This window comes from Petaurus breviceps, unplaced genomic scaffold (assembly GCF_028583685.1).
Source record: "Petaurus breviceps papuanus isolate PSGF00001 unplaced genomic scaffold, PetGlider_PUasm1.0 129, whole genome shotgun sequence".
NCBI lineage: Eukaryota > Metazoa > Chordata > Mammalia > Diprotodontia > Petauridae > Petaurus > Petaurus breviceps.
The window spans coordinates 4,631,914-4,655,895 of NW_027185665.1; the positions used below are offsets into that span (position 1 = coordinate 4,631,914).

Below are 23,982 nucleotides of genomic sequence, written 5' to 3' on the forward strand. Positions count from 1 at the left end.
AGTGGCCTTCTTATGAGTGGCCTTTCTAGATTCCCTCCAGTTGTCAGTACTTTATTAACTGTGCATTTGTCCTGTCCTGTCCCTTCCCCCTCAGTACAAATGTAGGCTCCTTGAGGAAAGGCTTCATTTTTGTCTTTGTATTTCTAGTGCCTAGCACATTTGTCTTATACATAGTAGGCACCTAATAAATGCTTATTGGATTGAAGTTTCCATGAACCACATAACTGAGAACCCATTAAATCTTAATGAGAAACATAACTGAGTTCCAAAGAACTTTATTTTGTTTTATAAAATGCACAAATCTTAGCCACCTGGGTAGAGATAAAAATAAATACTACAATACATGTTCTCAACTTATTTCAAATTTATTTTATTATCATGATTTAGATTAAACATGAGCTTGTAAGGTTTTGGGATTTAAAGATCTTCCATGCCCCATGGACGTGCTGACATAGCAGGAAGGGGCAGAGCAAGCGAAAGTGAAAGCCAGAGAAAGCGAAAGCCAGAGAAAGCGAAAGCCAGAGAAAGCGAAAGCCAAGGACGTGCTGACGTAGCAGGAAGGGGCGGAGCAAGAGAAAGCGGAAAGCAAGAGAAAGTGAAAGCCGAGCTAGCGGTCCTGCGGTGGCTGGCCGCGGTTGGCGGTGGTTGTGACGGTGGCGGCGGCAGCAGCAGAGGCAGTGGCAGCGCGAAGCCATTTTTTTTTTTTTGTTAGGACTGCTAAGGACTTTCTGCTAAGGACTCCTGCTGAGGACTGCCAGGGGCCGGAGCTGCTGGGAGCATGCTTCCAGGACGCTGGGTGGTTGCTGTGAGTGGGGAGAGGAGGACCTTTGCCTGAGGTAGGCTGTTCTGTTTTAAAGGCTTGAAAATGTGGGTGCTTTCTACTTTATCTATCTGTGCCAATGTCATAACTACTCTGATGGCTTTCACTTTCTGGTTTTGGGACTCAGTCTTTTGGTATCTTAATAAATTTTCTAGTTTATTTCCCCATATGGCAAACATGACGTATTTTGTGATGGATAATTATATCAGCATATTTGTAATCTCTATAGGCATTGTGAATATGGCATTGCTGATACAGAGCTTCAGAAGAAAATGGAGGGGGGGGATTTAAATTAGTTTTAAGTAATACTATTAATTCTTTCCCAGAGCAAATAGTATTAGGAGAAAAAGCAAATATATTCCTTCCCACCCCCAAATTAAGAGAAATTTAATTTGACACTTACTACAAGAACCTTCAGAGACTTCACAAACATCCAGCTGTGCCCACTCGCTGAATTCAAAGGCAGAATTATTATTCACTCGACAAACATAAAAGCCAGAATCCTTTACAAGTACTGGATTAAAAATAAGCTCTGGTGAATTCCCATGTGGAATCTGTGTCAAAAGTTAATAACAAAAAAGGAATGATTCTTTTAGAAATAACTTTAAGAAATTAAAAATTAAGAAGCCTAAAATGTATAATTCATGATCTCTGAAAATATGTAACATGTATGATTCTTCTTTTGGAACAACTCCTGGTTTAAAAAAATTCTTTTATGATTAAAATGTTTGAAAATATACTCAATCCTCATGAAAAAGCTACTTTCCCTTTATTTTTATTTGTATCTTTTGATTTTACATCACTTAAATTTCCCAATGGATCCCTCTCTCTCCTCTTCCCAGAGAAACATCTTTTATTTTATTTTTTAATTTTTTAAACATGCAGTTTTAATTCAGTATCAACTACTTTACTTTTCAAAGCAGGCTTCTCTTCTCTTTCATAGTTCTTCTGAAGTAAGAGATGTTGGTGAATTTGTACCTGATATCTGTGGAATATCTTCCGAAATATTATTTCTGGAGTCACCTTGCATACTAAGTTGAATTGCTCCATGCAGACCTGCTTCTTCATCTTCCATACCAATTTCCTGTTGACTTAGTGCTAGAGCTCTCTGTAGATTCTCTTCATCTTCATCTAACATTCCTGTTCCATCACATGAATGCCTTACTTCTAAAGACTGCTCTAGATCTGTTTTCTGTATTCTGATCTTTTAGGTGAGCTAATTCTTTTCCAATGAGTTTTGGTCTATGCATTTGTGGTACCCAAACCATCTGCAGGAGCTGATCATTTTCACAGTCTGGTAGCTCACCCTTAACTACAAATATGGAATAATCTTCCTGTTGTAACTGAGCCAAGAAAAGTGCAAGGTAAGTATCTGATATTAATTCTGGACCCATCAAGAGAGAATTTAGGTTAAACCACTGTTTTCCTAATTTTCGAACCATAAACCAATGTTCCTTATAATTGCATATAAATGATCTTTCATTTATAGGATTGATCCCAAGCCTTTGATACTCTGGGCTATTGAAGAAGATTAGCTCTAAACCCCAAACTTTCAAGGCATTGCTTATAACTTGAACAGAGATAAAACCACTGTCATCCATATTTCCTGAAGGTTGCTGTAAAAACGTTTGATAGTCTTCACTAGTGACTCCTCCCTCTGTCATCCTCATCCTTTCTTCTTCATACAGGATAATTCCACAGGGCTACAATATTCCCCTTGCAACAGATGATTCAGACAATGTTGAGTACAGAGTGAGCCTTCGTGTTTCTCGTGGAAGATGGACTCCATGTTTATTTGTGTGGAGCCCACCTCCATGTCAAGCCACGCCCCGCCCCCTGCCACAGCTCTCAGAGACATCTTTCATAACAAAGACTAAACAGGAAAGAAAATGATTTAGCCAATCTAAACAACACATTTTAAAAGTCTATAGTGTTTCATACCCATAGTCTCCCACTTCTGGGGCTAAAAAAAGAAGGTGCTTCTTTTGAGCAAAATGACCACTAGAGTTTCATGATTATTTCTTTTCTGGTTCTGTTTTTTTCACTTTGCATCAGTTTATACACATCTTTCTCTGCTTCCTCCATAATCCTTCCTTCATAATCCTCATTTTTTCACTTCACTTTCTTCACTATTCCATTTCATTCATTTACCACATATTCAGTCATTCCCCAATCAATGGCTATCTCCTCCCTTAACTTCTGATTACTTTGCTGTTTGTTTTCTCTTCAAATATTGTTAGTACTTATACTATACTTCTACTTTGCTGTTTATTAATCATAAAGTAAACTTCAACATCAGTCTTTGTGAAAGATAAGTAATTTAACAGGGGTAAACAAAGTGTGGAGGAGGAAAGGGACTGATCAACCAGAATAACCAGAATGCCCTCATTTAACCTGCATCACTAATTTACTACTTCACTATTTGCTCAGCTTCTGGGATGGACAATTCTGCATAGATTATTCTATCACAAAAGGTGACTACCCATTATCTTATGTAATAGAAAATTGACTATACTACAATTTTTAAAAAATAGCTCAATTACTCACATCTAATAGGGATTAGAAATTGCTCCTCTGCTATTTTGTGTAAAATATTTTTATGAGTTAAGTAACCATAAAGAAACAAGTTTTTTTGGGGGGTGGCCAGGTGGCACAGTAAGAGTGCCGGCCCCAGCGTCGGGAGACCTGGGATCGGTTCCGGCCTCAGATAATTAACACCCACACAAAATACAAAAAATAACTGGCCGTGTAACCTTGAACAAGTTACTTAACCCCATTGCTTAAAAAAAAAAAAAAGAAACAAGTTTTTTCAATGGCATATCTATTATTAGAGTCAACATAAAAGAACTAAGGTTTTAAGAAAAACCCAATAAAAGAGGTTATTAATTTTGGAATATTACCATTTTTACTGATCCAAAACATTCTATTATGTAAAAGGTGCAAAAGATCAGGGGTACCACATTACATGGAAAATGTACCAAAGAACTGACCAAAGAACTCCAACTGCACTAAGTGGTGCTAGAATAACATCTAATGAAATAAACTGCAAAGTTAATACAATTTTTATGAGTACCTTAAAAGAAATTCCCCCAAACATATTCAGTACACTAATTTACTTTTCCTAATTCTCTTATCAATCTGTTTGAACTTATGTAAATTTTAGAAGCTTTTACCTCTTTTTTCATTTTGAACCACTGATACTGCACAAAAGGATGTCCAGTTGCCCGACAACAAAGCTTGACATATTGTCCTGCTAATATAGCCTTTGAGACGGGGTTTACAATAATCTTTATTCCTTTGAGGGAAAAAAACAAAAAAATTGATTTTACTATGTGATAAAATGATGAGAAAGAAACTTTCCTAATTATTATTCCCCAAATTAAATGAAAATTTTGCAATTAGGCTGTGAATTTATTTGTTATAAGTTTCCAATAGAAAATCTGTATGTCAAGTTTATAGAAGGAGAAGTGAATGCAATGGTTCTGGAAAGTTATTCAGAAAAAAGCACATCTAACAAAAACATTTCTAGTTTGCTCACTGCAAAATATCATGATAGAGTGGGGTGTAAACAGTACAGGTCCTTTAATATATTATTCAAACATTAGTCAAATGAGATAAGGTACATAAAGCATTTTGAAAACTTTAAAGCATTTAACACATATGAGATGTTGTTATAAATGTTGTGATTCTGCTACAGATTAACCCAAACTCTTTAGGATCAAATTCAAGGCCCTTTATAAACACTCAACCTTTTCATAACACTATTTTCTTTCCTATACGCTCCTCTAAAATCAACTAAAATACTTGTCAGTCTTTAAAACATCCACCAAATTACACGTCTTTGTGTCTTTGCTCACACTATTCCCTATGCCTTGGAAACTTACCCATCCCTATCTCTTTCGGTTAAAATTGTAACCATTCTTCACTGAGTTGACTCAAATGCAGGAAGTCATGAAGTGTCCCCAGATCCCTTAGCCAGACATACTCTTCTCCCTTTTCTTCGAATTGCACTTCTGCATTTATTACATTCTACTTTATATTAAATTTATTAGTGTGCATATTTTACCTCTGCTACTAGACTTTAAACTCCTTCGGAGCAGGGACTGTGACTTTTTCATCTTTGCACCCTACTAGGAACCTATTACAGTGCCTGGCATACAGTAGGTACTCAATCAATTTTTGCAAAATGAATGGAACTGACATTTCAGCAGTTTCCTCTGGATAAAACAGTAACTATCAGATATAGAACAAAATTATAAAATAAACTTGATTTTTAAAAAATTCTTGTAAAGTAAAGGGCTATTATTCAGGCAGTGAAATTGTGTATGGATAGAGCAACAGGCCCGGAGTGAGGAAGATCTGAGTTCAAATCTGGTCTTATACACTTACTAGTTGTGCGACCCTGAGCAGATCACTTAGTCTCAGTTTCTTTAACTGTAATATGGAGAAAATAATAGCACCTATTTCCTGGTGTTGCTGTGAGGATGAAATGTGACAATTATAAACTACTTAGCACAGTACCTGGAACATAGAGCAATATAAACATTATTATTTTGAAGGTATATTTTATAACACAATATACATTATTAATGTCCTGTGCCCTACCATAGTGCTAAAAATTTATAGTAAAAGCATTGTGCTGAATATTTCTAGTAAAAGGTTTTATTTCATTTTAAAATAGTTGAACATATGACTTATAAAGATATGCTTTATGGTGTGATATTCATATCACTAGTAATATATCTTAATATCTGGTATAGAAGTTCTGTCAAAAGAACTTTAGGATGGTGAAACTGTGTTAGGGAAAAGATTTAAAACACTGAAAGAATTTGAAGAATTGTTGAATAAAAGATCCATATATATTGGGATTTTGATCATGTCTTTTCCCTATTTCCCAAGTAAAGTTTTTTCAACTATCAAAGCTCTTTACTCTGGCACATAAGACCCTCCTTGATTTGGCCCCAGCCAGGCTTTTCAAGTTTCTCATTATTCTATTTAAATGCTATGTTCCAACCTGTGTGATATTGGGAGAGTCATAAACTCAGTGGGCCTCAAGAGTGCTTCCCTTTTTAAGTTATAAATCTATGATTCTATGATTTAACGAACCCTTAGTATTCTAGAGAGGGGAGCAGACGCTGGAGGATGCAGAAAATATTTAAAAAACAAAACCCTGAGAGAACTTAAGAGTTCATCATTCTTTCTCTCTAGGTGGTATAGTAGACAGAGTGCTGGACTTGGAGTCAAGAATCCTGCATTGAACACTAACTGTGAAACTCTAGGCCACCCACTTAACCTCTCTGGGACCCAGTTACCCCATACAGTAACATCTATCTCACAATTGTGAGAATCAAATGAGATAATGCATGTATAGTGCTTTGTAAAACTTCATGTACTGTATAAATGTTAGCTATTATTTTTTCCTACCACTTTTCAATTCATTTGTTTCTATTTCTTAAATTCTGAATTTAAACATCAACTAAAATAGCACTATAAAAACATTCCCTCTTGGAGCCTCCATTCTAAGGAAGTGCATGAGCCAGCTATGCTCACTCCTCCTTCCTAACTCTCCCAGCTCCCATCTTGGCTCTCTAGACTTCACTATCCCCAACAACAACCTTCTTTCCTTGTAAGATGCCTCTCCCCTTGTGGTCTTCTCACCCTGGAAAATGCCTTGGCCTCTGAGGCCTCTTCCTCTGATGGATAAGCTCTTCCTGGAACCACCATTCTAAGGAAGTGCTCAAGCCAGCCTTCACTCCTTTCTAGGCTCCATTACTGACATCTCCCCACACCAGTTAGTCTGTGATTCCTTCTGGTCTTATTCTGGTTTTTTTTTCCTCCGTGCATTTCAAAAGCAAATATCAATGATCATTTCTTTTCTTTTTGTTACAGCAACCCTCACCATAGCTTCCTCCTTTCCTCTTTCTTTCTACTTCCTCCTCCTCCAAATTGAGGGGAAAAAAGAAAAACAAAACCTTTGTAACAAATATGTATAGTAAAGCAAAATGAATTCTAACATTGGTTGTATTTGAAAAAATATGCTTCATTCTTGAGTTTATCACCTCTCTGTCAGAAGGAGAACAGTATGCTCTTAAAACTATTTAATAATTTGCCCTAACAAATATTCTCGGGTAATAGCAAAAACACAATCATATATGTCCAAAAAGGGATTTTTAAAATTCCTATGTAGTACTGTTCAACAATAGTATCAGCTATTTTTTAAAAATGCACTAAGCTTCAAACTTCTTGTCAATGGAATTATTAGACTAGATAACCATTTGCCAGGAATTATGTTAAAAAGATTTCCTGGCCTAGGTAGGTAATTGAGCTAAATAACGTCCCTCTCAAATCTAAGATTTTCTAATTCTGTAATGTACTCCAAATACCTTCTGTAGTTTGGTTTTCTAACATAAAACTGAGTCTACTAAGCCTACATGTTGCTTCACAGTTGGGAATTAAGATGTAATATTATTTTAAAAACTGCTCTCAGTAAAGAACAGCACTCTCAACACTTGATTCTCTTGTTCTACCCACTCATTTCCTTCCTTACATGTATTACAACTGTGATAAAAGAGTATATGTTTTACCCTCAGCCACCCATTTAACTCACATGAGAGTGAGAAGCTAGGCAATTATAATTAAGGACATCACAGATACATGGAATTTAATGTATATCTAGATATATATGATAGCTATTGAATATAAATGAAAATTCTATTTAAAAGGATATGCATAACTTCTGGGCAAATAAACACATTCTTAGATATTATCTGTGGGTAGTCTGACAGGTGACTTGATTTCCTGTAAGCCTCAGAAAATATTACACAATATAATGAAACTTAGTATTTATGCAAGTGAATGCATGCAACACCTGTAAATAAAACATATGCATTTGTGTTGAAGCCTTGATATATAAAAATTAAAAACATAAAAAAGATGTTAGGGGGTGATTCTGCATTTTCTAAAAAAGATTCACCACAAATTCCTTTTAAGAAATTTTCTTTCCTCCTGCACTTAAAATACAATTACAGCTTTTCAGAAATCTTTCTACTGTGCCTATCAACTTAAATGTATCAATGTATATAATAGTTTTACTTTTACAAATAAAACTCTTCTCAAAATTGACTATGTATCTGCACCTCTAGAAGCTGATAATATAAGGAATGCCCCTACACTCATAAGATAATTACTCAAAAGTATCCTCTTGCCCAGACAGCTATTAAAAATAACTGCTACTTTTTGAATTTTAACATTAATCCTGAAAAAACCTTTTTGTGTTGCAAGGAAGATTAATATGATATTCCCCAAAAGTTTGTACATCTATAAGTAACATATGTTTCCCTATAGGCCAATCCCATCCTCCCAGGACAAAGCCATTTTCAGTGCAGCAAAGGACAATCTTGACTGTGTTGCTTGACTTTACTTATCTGTTACATGGGCTTAGTTTTATTTTGTTGGTTTTTTTTTTTATTTTTTTGTTTTTTGGAGGGGGAAGGGGAGGGCAATTGGGGTTAAGTGACTTGCCCAAGGTCATGAGACTAGTAAGTGTTAAATGTCTGAGGCCACATTTGAACTCAGGTCCTCCTAACTCCAGGATCAGTGCTCTATTCACTGTGCCACCTAGCCATCCAATGTTTTGTTTTGTTTTTTTAAATGGGAACAGAAAGGGAGGAGGAAGAACAGCAATGGTGACACCAAGAAGGTAGAAAAGGAGCACTGAAGTATTTTTTAATGCACAGAAAGGAGAAACAGACAAGTAAGAGATCGTTGAAACTAACATGATTTATTTATTACATACTTTTAAAAAGCAGGCTGTAATATAGATTCAGAATTTCATGTACAATCCTCTTTATTAGTTCTTTATACATGTAATTGCATGTATATATATATATATATATGTTGGTATTTTCAAGTTCAGAATAACAATAAATACATTATTTTTTAAAATGTAAGCAAAAATGCTCTGAAAACTGCAAAACACTATCAATACTGGCCTCGGCTTGGAGACGTAAATAAAAAAAATGGTGAAAAAAACAATAGCACAACTGATTTTTTTTCAACGCAGCAATACATTAGAAATGAAAAAAGGCCCTCTAAATGACTCCATCACACCAACTTGTTATTTATAGCCAATGCAGAATTATCTAACCAATTCAAACAAAGTTATAAGATCAGTTATAATTTTGTATATTTGTCAAGAAAAAAGGTACTGATAATGACTGCTTTTGGAACCTAGCAGATTTAAAAATCTAAATACATTTTGCCTTTTTTTTTGGGGGGCAACTGGGGTTAAGTGACTTGCCCAAGGTCACACTGCTAGTTTTTGTGTTAAGTGTCTGAGGCCGCATTTGAACTCAGGTCCTCCTAACTCCAGGATCGGTGCTCTATTCAATGCGCCACCTAGCCGCCCCAATCTAAATACATTTTGAAGTAAAAATTTAATACATACTTGTGAGTTGATTGAGGGATAACTGGGACACAGTTAAAGTTAGGAGATACAAGTAAGCACTCCAACATCAAACAGTAGTAATGATTATCTCAAACATTCTGAATATAGTTTGCTTCCAAATATGTTCATGGAGGGAGAGGAACATGAATATATAAAAGGAATAATTTAAAAATTTTAAAATATATTTAGCTTTGGGGAAAAATACCCTACCTCATAGGGTTGTGAAGAAAATAATCTGTAAACTTTGAAGTGCTTTACAAATGTGAGCTAGTATTATTTATTATCATGACTGTTATTAATTTAATACAGTATTAAGTAGGCCAGTATACTGAACAGTAATACATATATTTGGGGCATATTCTGCAAATGGACAGTAAGTAGGATTCAGCATTGAAGAGAACAGACTGAACTGCATTTGGAAAATTATGGGAGTGCTTTTTAAAGGTTTTATGTCTTCTGTTTTGTGCATCATCAGTCTTCCCCAGTATCCCTGTCTCCCCCTCCCATAGAGCCAACCCATATGATAAAAAGTGTTTTCTAAAGACAAAAAAGAAAAAGAGGGAAAAAAGCAGCACAACCAATAAAAACACTGAAAAAGTTAAAAAAAAAATGTTATGTGGTGCTTTTAATAAATTTCAGCTGCTCCCTGGCACAAAATTCTATCTTTTTAATACAAATTTTCTCCAAATGATGCTGTATAGTTACAAATCTCAAAGCATCCCAGTTTCCAAAGAAATAAAATTATGGATAACCCAAAGGGCAATGGAAAAGTGTATGCTAATTGCTATTACAAAGTACAAATTTCTTAAGAGCAAGAAAATGAATTAAGGGGTCTCACTGAGGAAATCTATGTCCAGAAAATGTAGGTGGATCTATCATAAAATGAGATTGATGGATAACAGATGGCTGTCCCAGAGACATCTTGAACTCAACGTGCCCAAAACTGAATTCGTTACCTTTCCCCTTACGAGCTCCTGTTTTTTTACCAACGGCACCATAATTCCTAATGTGTCTCTCTGCCTAGTCTCTTACCACTCCAATCCGTCCTACACATTCCTGATAAAGTGATTTCCCTTAATCTCAGAACTATGTGACTCGTCAATTAACTCTAGTGGTTTACTGCCGAGAAGCAAATACAAACTCATCTGTTTGGCTTCTGACGACCTGCAGAGCCTAGTCCCAACCTATCGTTGCAGCCTCATGAGAAATGATTTCCCGTCCCATAGAGCCAGACTGGCCTTTTCTCTGTGCCTCAAAAATAACACTCCATTCCCCAGGCCCCAAAATGCACTTCCTCCTTACCTCTGCTTCCCTGAATTCCTCTCTTCTTTTAAGACTCAATTCTAGCATCATAGCCTTCCTCACAATTGCTAGTGTTCTCCCTCCCCCGTATTTAAGTACTTTGTATTTACTGACTTACACTTGTTATTTCCCCAATTAGAATATAAGCTCCTTGTGAGTAGGAGCCATTTCGTTCTTTGTACTTGTATGCCCACAACCTACCACACTGCCTGACAAGCAGCAGGCACTTACCAAATGCTTGTTCAATGAGTGGGTATTGCACTGATACCCACAAAAAAGCAAAGACTCAGAAAGAGGACAATGGGTTAATCCTGTGAAAGATCTGCAGGTAAACATAAATAAGAAGACACCTATGAGAGAAGGTGAGGATGGACTGTAGTGGAAGAGGATTGTAGATCCCATGAAGAAATGCAGTAATTGTTAAATAATAATCTGAAAAATATTCAGTCATAACTGAACCACTTTCACCTCTCTCCTTCCTCGTTTCTGAACATATCCAATCTTTTCCCTGCTCAACTCTACTAGATACAGTCCATTTGGATAGTTCTTACTGATTAGGGAAAAAATTTTTATGCTGTAAAAATCTGCTACCTAAAAAAGGGGAGGCCATCAAAGATAATTCACAAAGTAGATAATCTGTGTGCAGATAATTCAGAATTCAGTGAACTCAACAGACAAGCTTGTTCTAGCAATAAGCACATTTATCCCACATGTTCTTGTTTAAATAAAAGTGACAAAAACAGTGCCCTATAATTCCTATTTCTCGATTTGTAATATTCTTAAATACATGAGACTTTAGGTTAACGGTGTCCCTTATATGTAGTTAAATTATTTTCTTCTGCTGGTAGTTATAACCTACCCATTCATTGTGATTATAGCATTATAGCTTCATAAAACACAAACCAAATATCAAGGACACTTACTGCTGTCTCCAAGTCCTATTTATATTTCCTCACTGTGTTTAGGGGTTCTTTTTTGTTTGTTTCTAATTATATTTAATTCACAGATGAATTCAGAGGAGGGATACCCCTTTAAAAAAAATAAAGGCTAGTTTTGCTGAAACATCTTACTGAATATTTAACTAAGTATAGGAAAAAATAATTTCTAAGAACAACTTTAATATTTACACATCTGCCAGACACTTAAGAGTGAATGGCAAGAGTATCAGGAAAAACAAACTCACTATAATTTAAGAATTTTTGTCATATTTAAAAATGTGGATATGAAAAGGAGAATGGAGGATAAAAACATTCTTTTTTTCTTCTTTTCTTTTGGAGGGGGGAAGGCAAGGCAACTGGGGTTAAGTGATTTGCCCAAGGTCACACAGCTAGTAAGCATGTCAAATGTCTGAGGCCACATTTGAACTCAGGTCCTCCTGACTCCAGGGCTGGTGCTCTATTCAGTACGCCACCTAGCTGCCCTGGGATAGAAACATTTTTAAGACAAAATATGTCTTCTCATCCTAATGATACTCAAATGACAAATGGTTCCTTATCTTCTTATTCCAGATATACTACATAACTACTTTAAAATTAAATATCCAAAACCAATACATAATTGGTAAAGCACAAAATACTTTTCTTGTTTCTTGCCTTTCTCCTAAAATGTGAGAGTGTCCTAGGTACAGCCCTGAAAAAATTGTAGGTTATCAGAACAATCTGTCTTAGGGATGGTGAAAAGAATATGTTAATTCTATCATTAGGGAAAAAAGGTTAAAAGGGCAAAAAGGACTTTTTGAAGGAGGGATACTTGAGCTTTTCAGAGTGGCATCCTGCTTCTCAAAACTAAAGGATAAAATATGGTCACAGAATTTCATACATAATGTTTCGTGGTGACATATGACTCAAAACTCAAACCTAGCTTAATAATCATGAGAAGGCTTTTCTTTTTAATGTGAAGTCTTTGAGATCTAGTTCAAGATTCCCATTTGACCAAAAACTTCTGGGAAAACAGGACAGCAGTCTGGCAGATAACAGTTTTATGCCAACACCTTACTCCATATGCCAAAACAAACACAAAGTGGATATATGACATAGATCTCAAAGGCCATATAATAAATTAGAGGAACAAGGAAGAAGTTACCTTTGAGATTTAGGTATTAGGTAAAGTTCAAGACCAAAAAGGATAAAAAAGATCACATAAGATAAAATGGACAAGTTTAATGACATAAAATGTAAATGGCTTTATCCAAACAAATCTAATGAACTTAAGATTTGAAGGGAAATAGTTAACTGGGGAAAAAAAATCTTTGTAGCAACTTTCTCTGTTAAAGATTGCATTTCCAAGATATCTAAAGAATTGATTCAAAATTATAAGAAGAGTTATTTCCCAACTGGTAAGTGGTCAAAGGAAATGAATAGGCAGTTATCAAGAGAAGAAACTCAAAATATCAACAGTCACATAAAAATGCTCCATACAACTAAAGAAATCTAAATTAAAGCAACTCTGAGGTTCCATTCTCACCAAAATGGCAAAATGGACAAAAAACAAAAATGACCAATGTTGGAAGGGCTAAGGGAAAACAGGACTATTGATGTACTAGTGATGGAACTGTGAATTAGTAGAGCCATTCTGGAAAGCAATTTGCAACTACGCCCTCAAATTAACAGGTGGCCTAGTGGTGATGAATGGCTGGTCCTCAGAAAGCACACATAGTTTGTGGTTTTTACAACATGGTAGAACCAGCCAGAATTGGCACAGCATTCAAGAGCCCTGGGTAATCTCCATGACCTGATGAAATACTGGAGTGGGACTTTGTGCAGGAGTTTAAGGTACCTGAAAATTTTAATAAATTGAGATCTTCAAGTAAGAGGACAAGAAATCTTCCCTCAATCAAATCACTATCATATGTACTAGCCGTGTGACCTCAGGCAAGTCACTTAACACCAACTGCCTTGCCCTCCCCCCTCCAAAAAGCAAAAAAAACCAAAAATCACTATCATAAGTACAAAGCCTGTGAAGCTAATTTCTGTATCCAAGAGTCTTTTCTTAGTCCTCTATTCCCAACTTTGTATTAGACAATATCACACATGCTCCCTGCCATCACATCAAATTCAAAACTAAACCCACCTTTCCCGCAGAACTACCTTTCTTTTAAGTTCCTCCTTTCTGTTTATGTCCACTCTCCCATTCACTTGGACTTAAATGCTTGGAGTTATCTTTGACTCTTCTTTCCCTCACTATCCCTCCCCTCCACAGCCAATCAACTGCTAAGTACTGTTTACTTTACTTCTACATCCAATCCCCATCCTTTCCACTCCCATTCTCATAAATTCTTACCTAAACTACTGCCTCCTAACTAGTTTCCTTGTTTCTAGTATCACTCCTTTCTAAACCAACCTGCACATTGCCACCAAAATAATATTTCTTTCTTTAAAGAAAAAAATATATTTTTATCCTTCATTCTAAATTCTCTCCATCTACCCCTCCCCCAAACATTAAAAAGCTAAGAAATATGGTATGCATTATACATATGAGGTGTTTTGAAGTATTTCAACATTAAGCCATGATGTAAAAAAAAAAAAGCAAGAAAAAAATATTTTTTAATGCTTCAATCTCTATTCAGAGTCTATCAAGTTCTCTCTTGTTGTGGATAGCACCTTTCATTATGAGTCCCCAAAGTAGTGTTTTTAATGCACAGGTATGATCCTATAATCTCATGCTCAAAAAACCTTCAGTAGCTTCCCAATGACTAAAGGATTAAAGTAAAAACTTCTTGGTCTGGCATTCGAGGTCCTCCCCTTCACATACTAGAAGCTCCAGCTAATCTCATCTTTTCCTCCTCTACCTCATGTGCTTCTGCGAAATCTTTTTCTTCTTTTAAGGGTCAGCTCAGGGGACACCCCCGTCATGAAGTCCTTCCTGATGCCCTTTGCTAGAAGTGATCTATCCCTTCCACAAATCTTTTAATCCATCTCCTTTGACTTTCTTCTATGCATTTATCACATTCTAACTTGTATTAATCTGTCTACATGTTTTATCCTTGTACTAGACTGTATGCTTCTAAAGGGAAAAAGACTGTCAATTTTCATATTTCTATCCCCCAAACCTAACACAATGCTCTGAGTCCAAGCAGTTATTTGACAAATGTTCACTAATTTGAGAAGATATTTATATTGAACCAAGTTTAAAAAATATCACTGTTGGTGATCTCATACTTTAAAATCAATTTTATAATCACATATTCTTCAGAAAGTTAGAGGCCAGACTTGGTTATTCATAAACATTTCTCAATTTCATTGGCCTGCTGAATCACAATTTCCTTTGAAGACTTCAAAAGAAGGCTGTTTTACAGTTATTTCCTCAAATAACAGAAAAAGTGACTAAATACATTTACAATTATCATGGCAACATAATTCCGTCACTTAAATGAGATTATTTTCTCATCACAGTGTCCTCATGGCTCTATGAATAATAAATTTAAAGAAAAAAAACAAACCTGGAGGACCCAGAAGTTGGAGAACCTCAGTATGTTCCATGGACTGAAGCAACTCACTCAGTTCCGTGACTGTGCAGCCTTTTTCACCCAGGAGCGTCAGTAAACATCGACTAGGGCTTCCTTTTGGTTCCAGTACTTTAAGAGAACATTGCTCTAAGTCCAGACGACTGAAAATAAAAACATTTTTAGGAACTTACTCCACATGTCAATTTCTAGATTTTTATACTTTGTCAAGGGAATAAGAAGTGAAAATATAAATTTAATCTGTCCTTGGGTGATCTGATCATCTGGTATTTACTGACCAAGGCATCTCACAGGCCTTTTCGTCACTTGGTAACACTGGCAGGAAGGCACTATCTCCACTTTCAACACCATCTGCAAAACTGGTATCTACACTGTGCTACATCTTCACATAACCCCTAAGGGTAGGGACTGCTACCACCATTGAAGTGAGAAGCCGCATTACTTTGTCTGCTACCAACATTGCCACTTATGTCCTAATCTAGTCCCAACTCTCATAAGGTCTGTGGCGGTGAAGGAAAAATGAGAGAAAAGGCTATTCCTGCCGTACTTCGTGAGACTAACCACTGAATGTCTAGGTGTCATTACTCTCTTACCTCCTTTTCCTCTAATCCCTGTGTCTCAGCTAGTCTCCTTTTACCTATGACCTCTCCCCCAATTCTCATCTCTATCTAGGTCAGCCCTTCCTAGCTCCTAACATCCTCCCATTATGCTGTTTACAAACTTCCTCCTAATTCTTTATCTCATTCTCTCACACCATTTTTATCTTAGTACTCAAAGAAACCTGGGCTCTTCCAAAAATAACTCATGGTTTTCTTCCCATCAGTCTGATGGCTTCATCTCCATCTCCTTTGCTGGAATACAGTTCATCTCCTAACTTTTAAGTGTGGATGCTCCCCAAGACCACACAGAGTTCTCATTTCTACACTTTCTCACTGGTGATTTCATCTGCTCACATGAGTTCTCAAATCTATATAGGCCTGTTCCTCCCCCACAGCCTTTCTGTCTTTCCAGTTCTGCATCTCCACATCCCTGAATATTTCCATCTGAATATGCTGTTACTACTTCAAATTTTCAATAACTGAAGTCATTATCTTCACATTTTCTTTGCCTCCCCCCCCCAAAAAAAAAACAAACAAAAAACCACAACCCACCTTCCTCTACTCCAAAACTTCTCTATTTCTGTTCAGGGAAACCAGAGATTCCTACTTGCCCTGGTTTATAACCTCAAAATTTTCTTTGATCTTCCTTCTCTCTCTCCTCCCCAAAATCAGTTTTCAAGTCTTACTGATTCTGCCTCCATAACATCTCTTAATCATTCCCTTTTCCTCTCATTACTCTGTATGGCACTCATTACTTTAGTATAGTATAGGACTTTATAGGAAAGTTAATACACTAAGTTTCAGAAATACTTATTTCTCCTATGTCTTTGTCAAATAGATCATTTTTTTTCCTCTTTGCTATGAATTGAGTCCTAAAGCAAAAACAAAAGTTTCTAAATAACCTGCCAGATGTTTTTAGCTCCCTCATGTGACTGTATAATATCTTCATGCTTAACACCTTTATAGAAAACTCCACTTTACATAAGACTCTGTCTTGGCCCTAGGCAATTTCTATGCCAGGCATGTACTATAAGTATTATGACTCCCATTTTACACTTGAGAAAACCAAGGTTCAGGGAGTTTAGGTGACTATTCCACAGACACCCAACTAATATGTGTAAAAAATGAGAATCAAAACTAAGCCTTTCTAAAGAAAAAAGACTGTCAATTTTCATATTTGTATTCCCAGGATCTAACATAATTCTCTGAGTCCAAGCATTTGAGAAATCATCATCTGAGAAATGTTCATTAATTTGGTAAGATATTTATATTGAACTAAGTTTGTATCCCCAAACCAAGTTGTATCCCCAACTACATCAGCAAGGCAAACATTCTATCTGCTCCCTGCTCTATTACGTATCCCCTTCTCCATAGTGGCTTTTACACCAAACAATCTTGTCTTTCCTTGAGACTTCCAAAGCATATCCTTTTCCTCAGCTAAGGATCTCACCTCATATTTCACTGACCATTCCCTGAGAAGGCTGCCTTCTCCCCTCTATCTTATCTCATTCAAATATTATCTGATGTCACTTAGTTATCTTCCCCCATTACCTCCTTTGTCTTGATGAAGAGGTGGCACTTCTACATGCTAAGGCCAACCCTTTTACAAGTGCCCTGGATGCCATTCCTTAAAAAATTCTCCAGTAACTATGCCCAAAGAGCTATAAAACTGTGCATACCCTTTGACTCAGCAATAGCACTTCTAGGTCTGTATCTCAAAGAGATCATAAAAATGGGAAACGAACCCACACGTACAAAAATATTTATAGTAGCTCTTTTTGTGGTGGCAAAGAATTGGAAATTGAGGGAGTGCCAATCAATTAGAGAATGGCTGAACGAGTTGTGGTATATGAAAGAAATGGAATGCTACTGCGCTCTAAGAAAGCAGGGGGACTTCAGAAAAACCAAGACTTAAATGAACTGATGCTGAGTGAGATGAACAGAACCAGGAGAACATTATACACAGTAAAAGCAACATTGTGCAATGATTAACTCAAATAGACTTAGCTCTTCTCAGCAATGCAAGGCTCTCCAAAAGACTTATGATGGAAAATACTATCCACATCCAGAAAAAGAACTATGGAGTCTGAATGCAGATCCAAGCATACTATTTGCTCTCTTTTTCTTTTTTCCTGTTTCTTCTTTCTTATGGTTTCTCCCATTGGTTCTAATTCTTCTCTACAACATGACTAATGTGAAAATTTAATATGAATGTATATGAAAAGACTCTATCAGATTGAACTCAAAATTTTATGGAAGTAAATGTTGAAAATTAAAAATAAATAAATCAATGAAATTTAAGAAAAAGAAAATAAGCTTACAATTTAATAAAATTATCCACTTATAGTACAAAAAATAAATAAAACAAAATGTAAGCTTCAAAACAAACCAAAATTCTCCAGTAAATTGCACCTTTCCTCCTCTCTTATCTTAACTCTCTCCCTGTCTACTGTCTCTTTTGCTTACGCTTCCAAATATGCCTATGTTTTCTCCATCCTTAAAAACTCACTTGATCTTACCATCCCTACCTGCTATCCTCTCTGTCTTCTTTCTGGCTCAACTCTAAGTTCAGTGCCTTTACTTCCTTTTTTCTCATCTCCCTTCTAAACATTCTGCAATGTGAATTCTGATCTCTTACAGTCAAAACTGCTCTAGTTACCAATGCTATCTTAATAGCCAAGTCTAATATTCTTTTTTCAGTCTTCATTCTTCTTAATCCTTCAGCAACATCTGACGCTTGATTGCCTTCCCCTGGAGACCCTTTCTTCTCTGGATTTTATTGACAGTTCTCTTTCCTGGTTCTCTTATCTGATCCACTTCTTGGTCTCCTTTGTTGTTTCTTCATCCATAACTTGCCCATTAACCCTGGATGTCTCCCAAGGCTCTGTCCTAGGCCTGCTTCTCTTTCTGCTCTCTATTATCTGACTGGGTGATCTCATCAGCTCCCATGGGGTTAACTTATCATCTAAATGTAGATGATTCCCACATCTATAATATCCATTCCTATTCCATCTCAAATTCATCATGTCCAAAAGAGAGTTTATTATCTTTCCCCCAAACCGTCCCCTCTTCCCAGTTTTCCTACTACTGTCAAGGCTACCACCATCTTCTCCAACATCCAGGCCAGAAATCTCAACCTCATTCTCACTCTTACTCACCTCACATATCCAATTTGCTGCCAGGTATCTTTACAACATCTCTTGTAGATGAATCCTCTCCACTCACACAACCACAATCCCAACGCATGCCCTCTTCACCTCTCCCTTGGACTGCTTTAATAGCTTAACTGGTTTCCTTGACTTCAACCTCTCCTCACTCCAGTCTGTCCTCCACTCAGCCACCAAGCTGATTTTTCTAAAGCGTAGTAGGTCTGACCACAATGACTCCCCACTCAATGAGCTCCAGGGACCTTCTATTACCTTCAGGATCAAACATAAACTCTTCTGTTCAGCATTTAAAGCTCTTCAAATTCCATCTCCTTCCTATCATTCTAATTTCTTATTCTTTACTTTCCCTTTTATAATCTATATTCTAGCTGTACTGACCTTCTGTAATGGGAATGCAAATTTGGAAGATCTTCCCTGCCCCTAGGCTAAAATGCACCTGAAGCCTGGGCAGGGAGGCTTGTTTTTCAGTAGATACTTCTTGATTGGCCAGTGAGTCAATAAGGTTGTTACATTCTCTGAGCCAGGAGAAGGCTATATAAGCCCTGATGTGTAGCTTTGTTTTGGGACTCACTTTGAGAAGTGTTCTGTGATTTGATCTGAATTCTGGGAAGCCGTTGTTGAGAGCCCCCCGGCTTTGAAAAACCCAGATGTGGAAACCCAGATGTTGTATGGATGTAATGGTTGGACAGTTTGGAAAGCTGTCTACTTGATCTATTTCTGTCTTGATAATTCTGCCTGTATGCTTTGAAGTTCGGGGTGCTGACGTTTTTCCCCTGAACAAGGTAAACTATATATGTCTGACTGATTAAAGTAAGCTTATTAACCCATTTTGAGTTGCTTTCCTTTAACAAAGCAGATCCAAGAACCTGTGGTAGCAGCAAACCCTGAGGACGTGCTTGGGGTGCTTGCCGCTACACCTTCCTGCTGTTCCTCAGACAAAGTACTCCCATCTCCCAACTCTGTGCCTCTCCGATGACATCCGGTGCCCGAAATGCTCTCCCTCAGTCTCTCCCCTCCTGGCTTCCACTGATTCAATTAAAATCCCACCTTCTGAAGGGTGCCTTTCCTGGTCCTCTTCTCCACACACTGCTAGGACCTGCATATATTCTGTAAGTACAATTTTATGCATGTTTTCTCCTCCGAGGGCAGGAACCATCATATTGCCTTTCTTTAAATCCCCAGGGTTGAACACAGTTCCTGGCACACAGTAAATTCTTAATAAAAGCTTGTTGATTACTTTTGTCTTCCTATGCTTTCCCTGGGTTTCTTTAAGACTTAACCCCAATCCCACCTCCTGCAGAAGATTTTTCCTGTTCCCCCAGCTGCCAGTGCTTTCGTTTCTCAGACTGCTTTTCACCTGCGCTATACAGTGTCCCAAAAATCTGAGTGCAGTTTAAAGCTTTAATAGCTTAAGCTTTAACGCTTTAAAAGGCACTAATTTTGGGGGGAAATGCTCTCATCATGCATGTACTTAAGTACTTAGAAGTTATTTCTTTCACTACAAGGTGAGCTCCATGAGGGAAGGACCTTCTCTACTTATTCTTTACATCCACAGCATGTAGCACATTTGCTCAATAAATGCTTGTGAACTGACATCCCCAAATCTGCACAGGGATGTTCTCACTCAAAGCAATAACTGCCTGACTCCAGATTTCGCAGAAAAGGCATTGCTGGGCCTAGATAGCCTCTGAGGTCCCTTACAAATCTGAAATTTTGTGATTCTTATGCTGATGCTTGATATAATTTTGAGGGAAAGACGTAATAAAAAAGCATTTAAGTTCCTTCTCTAATCTTCAGGTGCTATTAAAAACACAGGAGAAAAATACATGGAACCTGCATTCCAGGATATTATAATCTAGTTGTAGAGACAATACCATAGTATACGACCTCTTTGTTTTATAGACCAGTAACCAGTGCAACAGTACATAATTGTTACAGAAATTCAGAGAGGAAGATTAAGTGGGTACCACAGTGGTAAGGGAGGGGAGGAGCTCTATGACCTTGGGTTTGGACTTGACCTCTCTGGGCTACAGTTTCCTCATCTACAAAGTAAGAGGGTTGGACTTGACCTCTGAGGTTTTTTCCAGTACTAATCTATTATGTTATGGTCTATAAAACAAAGAGGTTGGATCATATGGCTTCAAAGGACTCTTCCAGTGCTAATTCTACGACCTGATGATCTTAAGGCTTCATGGAAATTTGAGCCTTGAACAAGACTTTGAGAGAGACAGGGAGTAGTTGGATAGGCACATGGGACAAAGGATGATGGGTATCAAAGACAGGACATAAATCTAGGTCTTCCTATCTCTCCAAGGCCAGCAATTTACCCAGTGTGCCATGCGTCTCACACTACTTAACACTCCCCTCAAAAACATGGTACAGGAATAGTGCTCAATATGCAATTAGAGATCCTGGGGTTAAAATCAGGCTCTTAGAACCCATGTAACCATGGTAAGTTATTTAACCTTCCTGGGTCTCAGTTTCCTCATTTGTAACATAAGGGGCTTGACTAGCTGATGTCTGAGTCTCTTTCAGCTCTAAATATGTGATTCTGTGTGAATGAACCCCTCCACCTTTTTTTTATTCCATTCCTTCTATGTGAAATACCCCCCTCGATATGCCTGTCAAAATCCTAGCCATCCTTCCAATCACAACTCAAGTCTTCCAAGAATACTTCACTGATCCCATCTCCTCTGAACTACCACAACCCTATGTTTGCACAACCCTCGGTACTTTCCACATACTGTTTTATTACAGTACAGCACAATGGAAAGTGCACTGTAGGTTTTCAGAAGAAATCATAGTTATCAATACTCATATGAAAAAATGCTCCAAATCACTAATAATTACAGAAATTCAAATTAAAACACCTGTGAGGTATCGCATCGCTCCCATCAGATTAGCTAAGATGATGGAGAAAGATGACAGATGCTAGAGGGGATGTGGGAAAATGGGTACGCTAATGCACTGTTGGTGGAGCTGTGAACTGCTCTCAACTATTGTAGAAAACAATTTGGCCCTATGCCCAAAGGACTACAAAACTGTGCATAACCTTTGGTCCCCAGGTGCTGCTATTAGGTCTCTCATGTCAGGAGGTCAAAGAAAAAGGGACAAGATCCATGGGTAGAAAAATATTCACAGCTCTTTTCGTGGTGCCAAAATATGGAAATGGGGAAGCCCACCAGATGGAAAATGACTGAATACACTGTAATGCTGTAAGGAATGGTCTGAGAAAGCCCTGAGTAATGGCGAAGAGGGCAGCTTCAGAAAAATCTGGGAAGGCTTCAATGAACTGATGTAAAGTGCAGAGAGCAGAACTGGGAGCCAGGAACGATCGTCCGCCGCGCCAGCCTTCCTTATTGTGACCAACGCCGGGAGCCGGGGCAGTTCCAAGGGCTCGCGATGGAGATGCCGTCCACCTGCAGACCAGACGGAGGACTGAGGAACTTGCACACTCTCCCTTTTTCTTGCTTTTCCCCTCACAACGTGGCGAACCTGGAGGTGTTTTGCCTAACTCCGTATGTAGAATGAGCATCATTTTTCTTTCCTTCTTGATGGGCGGGAGGGAGGCTGGAAGGAGGGATGTAAGGTGGCACTGTAGCGTCAGAGACTCGGCCCTCACACCGGACTCTTGGCCTGACCTTTCAAGCCCAGGTCTGTGACTTCGGGGCCATTCACCCGGCCGGATGAGCCGAATTAACGCGTCTCATCTGCCTCGGCACCCCGCTGCTCAGCGGGGCCTCGCACACAAGAGAAGCCGAAGAACAGTCACCGCCTGCTGGGCCCGAGGTGCTTCCCCGCGCTCTCCCCGGCCGGGCCGAGGCGCGGGCTGCCTTGTTTAGCGGAGCCCAACGAGACGGGCTGCCGGGCTGGGTCAGTGCCGCCGGTCCTCCTCCGGCCCCAGCGCTGCATCAGGCTCCCTGCTCTCTACTCAAACCCTCCTCCTCTCGGGGTCTTGGCCTCCCACCGTCTCACCCCCTACAGCGCTGCCTCCTCTGGCTCCCTTCGGGACCCTGCACTGGGCGCTTCCTGCTCGCCCCGCACCGCTCGGGGGGGGGGGGGGGGGGGGTGCCGCCACGGGCCGTAAGCCCCCCGCAGGGCCAGGGGGCGGCGCTGGCCGCACTTCACCGCCCTCCGGCCTCGGCGGCGCGCCCAGGGCTCCCCCTCCCTCCCCTTTCTGCCTCCCCGCCCCCGCCCCCCGCTGGTCCTCCCGCCCCGCCCCCTGCCGCCCCTCACCCAGCCCGGCCCCACCCCCGGACACCTGAGCCTGTAGCGCCCGCGGGTCCCCGCCAGCTCGGCCAGCTTCTTCCAGCCCCGGCCCTCGGCGGCTCGGTCCAGGGCGTCGCTGAGGCCCCGCAGCGCGGGCTCCCTCAGCCGGTTAATGTTGACTGCCCCTGGGGAAGGGCTGGCGGCGGCGGCGGGCGCCGGGGAGGGCTGCAGCGCGTGTCCCCACAGCGACGACATGTCCCCCGTCACGCCGCACCGCCTTCGCCCCGGAGCCACTCTCCGCTCCTCGTCCTCGTCCTCGGCTCGCTTCTCTTTCCCAGGACCCGGCCGGGGGCGGGGGGGCGGAAGGACACGTCAGAGGGCGTCTCACCACACGCCGTGGAGGAAGCTGCTTCTCTGCCGGCTCTACGCGCTTCCCGGCCCGGGCCCCCGGGCGGCGGAGCGGAGGGGGGAGCCCATCGCGCGGGGGGAGCGCGTGCGTGCGTGCGTCGGTCTCGCGCCCCTCCCAGTGGGCGGCCGGCAAGGAAAGTCCCCGCCCTTCGTGCCGATCCCGAGCCGCTGGCGGCGGGCTCCTCAAAACAGAACGAAGCAAACAGAAAAACCTACGCAAAGCTGGAGGTGAGGCTGGTGAGGGGGAAGGGTCCGACAGGGGGGCGGGGCTGGCGGCGGAGCGGGGAGGCGGGGCTGGAGGGGGCGGGGCTAGCGGCAGCGGGGGGCGGGGCTGGCGGCGGGCTCCTCCAAACAGAATGAAACAAACAGAAAAACCTATGCAAAGCGGGAGGCCGAGGCTGGTGAGGGGGAGGGGTCCGACAGGGGGCGGGGCTGGAGGAGGGGCGGGGCTTTCCAGCTGGAGCCCTATGGCCGGCTCCGGGGAGCTTTCTGCTTCAGGTGGGGGAGGGGTTGTTCGGTCTATCCTACTGACTCCGAGGACTTGACCGTGGGGTTTTTCTCGGCAAAGA

General features: G+C 39.8%; 1 protein-coding gene and 1 pseudogene across 2 annotated transcripts in view; both read right to left on the minus strand.

Moving 5' to 3' along the window:
• LOC138173138 (mucosa-associated lymphoid tissue lymphoma translocation protein 1-like) overlaps positions 1-23,369 on the minus strand; it is a 91,618-nt gene extending 68,249 nt beyond the window's left edge. For both annotated transcript variants that reach the window (XM_069103055.1, XM_069103048.1), the window contains exons 1-4: positions 23,058-23,369; positions 15,007-15,173; positions 3,994-4,115; positions 1,224-1,374 (exon numbers count right to left, since the gene is read on the minus strand). In XM_069103055.1, the coding sequence (XP_068959156.1) occupies positions 1,224-1,374; positions 3,994-4,115; positions 15,007-15,173; positions 23,058-23,260 (643 nt within the window). In that variant the 5' untranslated portion in view covers positions 23,261-23,369. The remainder of the gene's footprint in view (positions 1-1,223; positions 1,375-3,993; positions 4,116-15,006; positions 15,174-23,057) is intronic.
• On the minus strand, positions 1,393-3,985 carry LOC138173157 (ataxin-3-like; annotated as a pseudogene).
• Positions 23,370-23,982: the final 613 nt, after the last annotated feature.